The following is a 7,669-nucleotide window of genomic DNA, read 5'->3' on the forward strand; positions in this document are numbered from 1 at the left end:
TGGAGGTTCGAATGGGAGGGACTGTGCATTCCAACAAAACTTTGATTTTAGGGGAGAAATCGTCCAAGCAAAGGATGTGTGATGAAAGCCGTGGTCACTGCAGTTTTAATTGTCTAGCTGTATAAGTTTAAATATCTCCACGATGGAGAATCCAGTTGTGAAACCAAACCTCATGGGAATGATCCCGTGCCTTTTGCCAGGAGCATTAAAACATTGGTCTGCTAGCTTGCCAAATGTAAGTGGTTTTTCAAGCATTCGATTCAGAAGATATACACACTTCTACTTGCCCTAGGACTTACTTTCAAAGTATTTCCATTTTTTTTTTTAAAGATTGAGATTTAACATTTGGCCATGGATGTGGTCTAATATAGCTATTCTCTCAAACACACTTTCCCAATCACAGTATTCTGTTTGCAGAGTGAAATATGAGTTGGCGAGGAAGATCAACATATAGGCCTAGGTCAGGAAGAAGTTTACAGCCTCCAGAGCTAACTGGGGCTATGCTTGTGAGTGCTTTGACATTTCTATGTTTTTTATTAGCAGAAATTTCTTTTTTGATAGTGTTGTTGCACTAGTATAGATACATTGATAAATGTCTTCCATGTTGATAAAAATGATGATGGCATCTCATGAAGGAAAGACTAATTCAAGAGGATTACATTCTGGTTTTGCCTGCATGGATAATCTTGTGTTCCCTACCATGACTTTCTCCTCATGCTTACTGATAACAGATTGCACAAATCCATCCCAACATATATTAAAATGGCTTCCAAAGCCTTTGAGGGTAACTGTCTTAGCGTAACCTCTCTTCAGGAAGAGTAACTTTGTGAAGAATAAGTATATGGAATAGTGTTGAAGAAGTGTCTTTAGACTTATTTATGATTAGAAGTATCTGTGTATTCTGTATATTTGTATTATTGACATGTATTAATAACAAGACTTTACATCTGCACACACACTGCCTTCCCTTTGTCCCAGGAGCCGTGTTGAAGAGCCTAAAGAGAAACCACCCACTGAAAGTCAGGATCCTACACCTGATCAGAAGAGAGAAGATGATCAGGGTGCAGCTGAGATTCAAGGTGCTGGGAAGGGAAAGAAATAATGTCCATTGTGGGGAGGAGGCCTATGTGTGCGTCATGCTTTATGCCATGACCAGTAAAAGGAGGAAATGAAACATTAGGAAAGAATCTCAAACATTTGTGCAAAGTAGGCTGGAAAAGTGAAGAGTATAGTTTGCAGTTTCATGCATTCCCTGGATATAATAAACTTTCTCTTTCTTTCAAGATTAATTTTGTATGCTTGAAAATACATCTCTTGCTAAATAAGATGAAACTGCTTAATTTGATATACAAAAATATACATTATTTCACTTGATTAATTTGATCTTCTTAGAATGTTGCTTTATGATTGGTTTAGCTGTGGTGTTAACAGTGTCGTAAGCATCCTTTTATAGCAAATAGAGTGCCAAGTCACCCTACCTTACAACACCCCGAATAAAGCTCATTTGCATAGGGATGTTAGCCCTGTTTTATAGAAAGGAAATGGATGCTCAGAGATTGAGGCTTACCGAGAACACTTGAGTCATGGAGACAGAATTCATATTACCTTCCAAGGTTTGTGGTCTTCCTATCATCGACACTGTTAGAGAATGTGAATGATTTTGCTTAAAATACTTAATACTGGAATGTGTTTGTACTATAAGCTACTTCAGTATTGGCTCAGGAGAAAACACAGTTCAGTGAAGCAGTACAGCAACTCCAGAAAAGTGCTCAGTGAATGACAGTCACTGTTGTCTTTGATCGATATTTTTGACAGTATCTTTGGTAAAAGGTGGATAATTCAGCACAGTGGCATACAGGTAGCTATATTAGTATGATTTTTAAAGAAATTTTAAAAGTTGCCTAAATACTTTTATAATTAGAAAACTCAAAGTACTATAAAATTTAGTACTTAAAGTACTATAAAATCAAACTACTATAAAATTATAGTTTTAAAATCCTGAACTCTCACTGGAAGACTGTGATTTTCCTCTTATTTATGATACTATATTCTCAATGGGATTTATTTATAAAAAGTTACATGTAGGGCCTTTGGACCTAAGCAAAACTTGAATTAATTTTAACCAAGTAATTTTCACCCTCAACAAGATGTGGCTGTCACAATTGTAAGTTTTTCTCATAAGCCCAGGAATACATTGATCCACTCTTTCAGAAACTTACGTTTGAGTTACTATTAAAATGCTATGCATACAGCAAACTTCAGATATCTCACTGTTCATAAAGCACAATGGCAAAGTATAGGAAATGAGGGTGCAGTGTGATTTATCCTTAGATTGTCGTTTTAAATTAGATTTCACGCCAGTTGCATTGGCTCACACCTGTAATCCCAGCACTTTGGGAGGCGGAGGCTGGTAGGTCCCTTGAGCCTGAGTGTTAGGAACCAGACTGGGCAACATGGAGAAACACTAAAAAATTTTCTGTGCCAAAAACAAATATAGAAATTAGCCTTGGTGGTGGCATGTACCTGTAGTCTCAGCTATTCACAAGGCTGAGACAGGGGGATCGCTTGAGCTCAGGAGGTCAGGGCTACAGTCATCTGAGACCACGCCCCTGTACTCCAACCTGGATGACAGAGTGAAACCCTGTATTAAAAAAACAAATAAATAAAATAGGAATTCATAATACAGGAAAACAAAGGTGTGACATCTTTGTGTCACATTTATTATCACACTAACCTACAGGCTTTTATTTCATAATTCTGTGGAACAGAGTATTATTACTTCCTTAACTATACTTCATGTTTGTTTACTTAAGTTCGTAACCTTCGTATTTTTTAGTGCCTGACCTGGAAACTGATCTCCAGGAACTGTGTCAGTCAAAGACTGGGGATGAATGTGGAGATGGTCATGATGTCAAGGGGAAGATTCTACTTTAAAATGCCAGAAGCAGGTGTGTTACCCATTAAGATGCAAAATTATGTGATTTCTACTTTTTATAATATTACAATTTTGATCATAGAGAGATAACATTACTGCCACTTTAATAACGTGTTTAAAATACACACTTTTTTGAAAGATAGTTCAGACCCTAAATGCCTGACTGCAAGACTTAAACATTACCAGATACAGACACAAATTGGGTCAAAGCCATATTGAATCATCCAATATTAAAGCATTTTCTTATTTCTGAGTATAACCAACAGGTAACAATTTTCAGATTCTTTTCCAATTTCTGCTTTTAACAAATACATAATGCATTTGTAATATCAGACTGTGTGAAATACGCTGAGCACTGAAAGAGATTCTAGTATCAGCTCTATGATAATTTGTGAGATTCTGGACAAATTCCATAAATTCTACACCCAAGTTTGCTGTTATTGAAAATGGTGAATGCAAATCAAATGTATTAAAAATCCATTTCAATGCTGATTTCTGCATGCTCTGGTTCTGTTGGATAGAATACAAAGATATTCCAATTTCCATGATTTGTTTTTCCTAAAAATCAGATTGTGTCCAATTATAGTATCTGAGCTGAAATTTCATTGCTCCTAAGAAAATGAGCAGGCACCCTGCTTGATATTTGTTTTCCAGTATGTAGACCTTCATGAGTATTCTTGGATTTTGTCAAATTCTGAATTGTCTGGCTCTTAGAGAATAATTGCATTTTTAAGCCTTCCCACAGTGAAGTCTTGAATGACTGAGTAATAAAATAGCAAGAGACAATCTAGTTTCTGTGGCCGATGAAGTAAGGAGAATGCATGTAGGTCAGTGATGCTCAAGGTGGGTGTAAGGTGCCTGTGCTAAGCAAGCTCCCTGGCCTCCTGCCAGTCTTCATGAGCTACTGTGTGTAATACAGACACATATGATATAATCACCTCTAACCAAATCATAGGTTACATATTACAGGTTTCTGCCTTGACACATCAGATGATAGGACTTAAAGTTCAAAGACCATAAGGTACTAATTCCTGAGTAGTCCACATAAGTATCTTTTACACATATTTTCCAAATTGCTGACTATTAATGAGAAGAGTTTCTGAATTTGCATGAAGAATTCCATGTTTAGGGAAGAAATTATCTAAATGTTTTTACTCCACACTGCTGAACCATTCCGTTAAACTATTTACATTAAAAGATAGTTTTCAGCAGCCTATTGAACAAGCCTCAGTTGTATTCTTAGAAAGATCATAGCCTTAAATGCATAACTTATTAGAATAGATAGCAAATTACATGATAAAATCGCAATCCTATATATAATAATAAAAGAGCAACAGAATAAACCTAGTGGAAAAGAAAAGAGGTACATAATAACAGACAGGTATGAACCATTAGTAAAAGGAAAACTAATCAAAAAGTAATACATTTAAAACATTGTTTATTTTAAAATAGCTATGAATAGACTATCTGTTTCCACAGTCTTGAAGAAAATGGGAGAAGCACAATACAGAATATGAAGAAGACACAAATATTGAATATACAGTATAACTGAAAGTGAACGCATTCTGTTTTGTTTTGTTTTGTTTATGAGACAGAGTCTCGCTCTGTTGCCCAGGTTGGAGTGCAGTGGCATGATCTTGACTGCAGTCTCTTCTTCCGGGTTCAAGTGATTCTCCTGCTCAGCCTACTGAGTAGCTGGGACTGCAGGCATGCACCACCATACCCTGCTATTTTGTATTTTTAGTAGAGATGAGGTTTTGCCATGTTGGACAGGCTGTTCTTAAACTCCTGACCTCAGGTGATCCACCTGTCTCAGCCTCTAAAAATGCTGCAATTACAGGCATGAACTACCATTCCCAGCTGAAAGTGCATACATTCTTAAACTCTAATATTTTCAGAATATAGAGGAAATGGTTGATAAGCTAGGAGTGCATACATTATTAAATATATTCCAGTAATACTTGAATATCTATTCATCACAAACAGGATGAATGAACTTGTGAAATTTGCCAGTGGTCCCTTGATAACACTTAGTTTTAGAAACAAATACTTAGTGGTTCAAATATTTAGTGGTCTTCTGCTACAACTCCATTTCGTTTTTTGTATCATACTGTTCATAATATATACCTCTTTCATATTTTGATATCAATAATGGTAATGATAGATTAAAATGAATGTGATAATACAATTAATTATACAAAGGGGAATTTGTTCAGGTATAAAAAGAGATAATTGGAACCAAAAAGGAGCCCATATAGCCAAGACAATCCTAAGCAAAAATAAAAAATAAAAATAAAAAAAATAAATAACCCAAGCTGGAAGCATCATGCTACTTGACTTCAAACTACTACAAAACTACAGTAACAAAAACAGCATGGTACCAAAACAGAGATATTGACCAATGGAATAGAACAGAGACCTCAGAAATAACGCCACACATCTACAACCGTCTTATGTTTGACAATCCTGACAAAAACAAGCAGTAGGGAAAAGATTCCCTATTTAATAAATGGTGCTGGGAAAATTGGCTTGCCATATGCAGAAAGCTGAAACTGGATCCCTTCCTTACACCTTATACAAAAATTAACTCCTGATGGATTAAAGATTTAAACATAAGACCTACTTCCGTAAAAACCCTAGAAGAAAACCTAGGCAAAACCATTCAGGACATAGGCATAGGCGAGTACTTCATGACTAAAACACCAAAAGCAATGGCAACAAAAGCCAAAATAGACTAATGGGATCTAATTAAAATTAAGAGCTTCTGCACAGCAAAAGAAACTATCATAGAGTGAACCGGCAACCAACAGAATGGGAAAAAAAGTTTGCAGTGTACCCATCTGACAAAGGGCTAATATCCAGAATCTACAAAAACTTAAACAAATTTACAAGAAAAAAACAACCCCATCAAAAAGTGGGTAAAGGATGTGAACAGACACTTTTCAAAAGCAGACATTTATGCAGCCAACAAACATATGAAAAAGAAAAGCCACACCCCTGGTCCAGGAGCCCAGTGATGAAGAGCCTCAAGAAGAGAAACCGCCCACTAAAAGTCAAGATCCTACACCTGGTCAGGAGGGAGAAGAAGATCAAGGTGCTACTGAGATTCAAGGTGCTGGGAAGGGAAAGAAAGAATGTCCATGGTGGGGGGTGGGTAGAGGAGGCCTATATGTGCATCATGAATTATACCATAAACAGTAACAGGAGGAAAGAAAACATTAGGAAAGGATCTCAAACACTTGCTGAAAGCTGGCTGGAAAAAGGGAAGAGTATAGTTTGCAGCTTCATGCAGCCTCTGGTTACAATGAATCTTATCTTTTTCTCTGAGGTTTGTTTTGCATTCTTGAAAATACAGTCCTTGCTAAATCAGATGAAACAGTTTAATTTTATATATAAAAATGTACATTATTTTACTAGTTCAATTTGATGTTCTTAGAATGTTGTTGTATGATTGCCTCAGCCATGGTGTCAAGGATGTTGTAAGCACTCCTTTAATAGCATGTAGAGTGCCAAGTAACCCTACCTTGTAACACCCTGAATAAAGCCCATTTGCATAGGGATGTTAGCCCCATTTTATAAATAAGAAAACTGAGGCTTAGAGATTGAAGCTTACCAAGAACACTTGACTCATGGAAAAAGAATTTAAATTACGTTTCAAAGTTTAGGTTTGTCCCACTGTCTATGTTGTTAGAAAACATGACTGATTTTACTGAAAATACTTAATACTCGAATGTGTTTGTACTGTGAGTTACTTCAGTGTTGGCTCAGGAAAAGATGCAATTCAGTGAAGCAGGATAGCAACTCCAGAAATGAGCTCAATCAAAGGAATACAGACCAAAGGGAACAGCCACTATTCCCTTTGATCAATATTTTTGACAGTATGTTTGGGAAAAGCTGGATAATTCAGAATACTGTATATTATTATATTGACTATATTAGTATGGTTTTTAAGGGACTTTTACAACTGGCTTCAAGAGTTTTGTAATTAGACAATTTAGAGTATGATAGGATCATCATGAAACAGAAATTATCTCCTCAAAGGATAGCATTTTCAAGCTAAATATTGGCCGAATTTGGGCCATGGATTATTTTAGCAATTCACTCTTAAGACGTTTCTAGAATATGACTGTCAACAATGTCCATTAATTTCTTTGCATTCAGGTTCCCATACTTTCACTGAAGACAGTGATTTTTGCTGTTATATTTGATACTTTTTATCTTAATGAGATTCATTTATAGAAAGTTATGCTTAGGGCCTTTGGACCTAACCATAACTTTCATTAATTTACACACCAAAATTTTCAAGTTACTTTTAAGGGGATGGATGTTAGGAGTATAAGATTTGTCATAGACCCACCAGTACATTGATCAAATCCTTCAGAAAGTTACATTTAAAAAATGCTATCCCTGCAGCAGGCTTCAGATTTCCTAGATACCTGATACCCACCATTTATAACACACAATGGTAAAGTATAGGAAACAGAGGTGTAGTGTGATTTACCCTCAGATTGTCATTTAAAGTAAAATTTTATAATAGAGGAAAACAAAGGTGTGACATCTTTGCATCACATTTATTACCACCGTGGCTGACAGGATTTTATTTCCTAACACTGAGGAAAACAATATTATCATTTCCGTATTTATCTTTCTTGTTTGCCTGCTTCAATCGATACCCTTTGTATTTAGTGCCTGACCTGGAAGCTGATCTCAACCAGCTGTCTCAGTCAAAGACTG

General features: G+C 36.1%; 1 protein-coding gene across 1 annotated transcript; it reads left to right on the top strand.

The window, feature by feature from the left end:
• Positions 1 to 425: 425 nt before the first annotated feature.
• Positions 426 to 2,936, top strand: XAGE2 (X antigen family member 2). The gene is made up of 4 exons (XM_003944992.3): positions 426 to 506; positions 814 to 818; positions 982 to 1,079; positions 2,837 to 2,936. The coding sequence occupies exons 1-4, from the start codon at positions 426 to 428 to the stop codon at positions 2,932 to 2,934; spliced, it is 282 nt and encodes a 93-aa protein (XP_003945041.1). The 3' UTR covers positions 2,935 to 2,936.
• Positions 2,937 to 7,669: the final 4,733 nt, after the last annotated feature.

The sequence above is a fragment of the Saimiri boliviensis genome, chromosome X (genome assembly GCF_048565385.1).
Source record: "Saimiri boliviensis isolate mSaiBol1 chromosome X, mSaiBol1.pri, whole genome shotgun sequence".
Classification (NCBI taxonomy): domain Eukaryota; kingdom Metazoa; phylum Chordata; class Mammalia; order Primates; family Cebidae; genus Saimiri; species Saimiri boliviensis.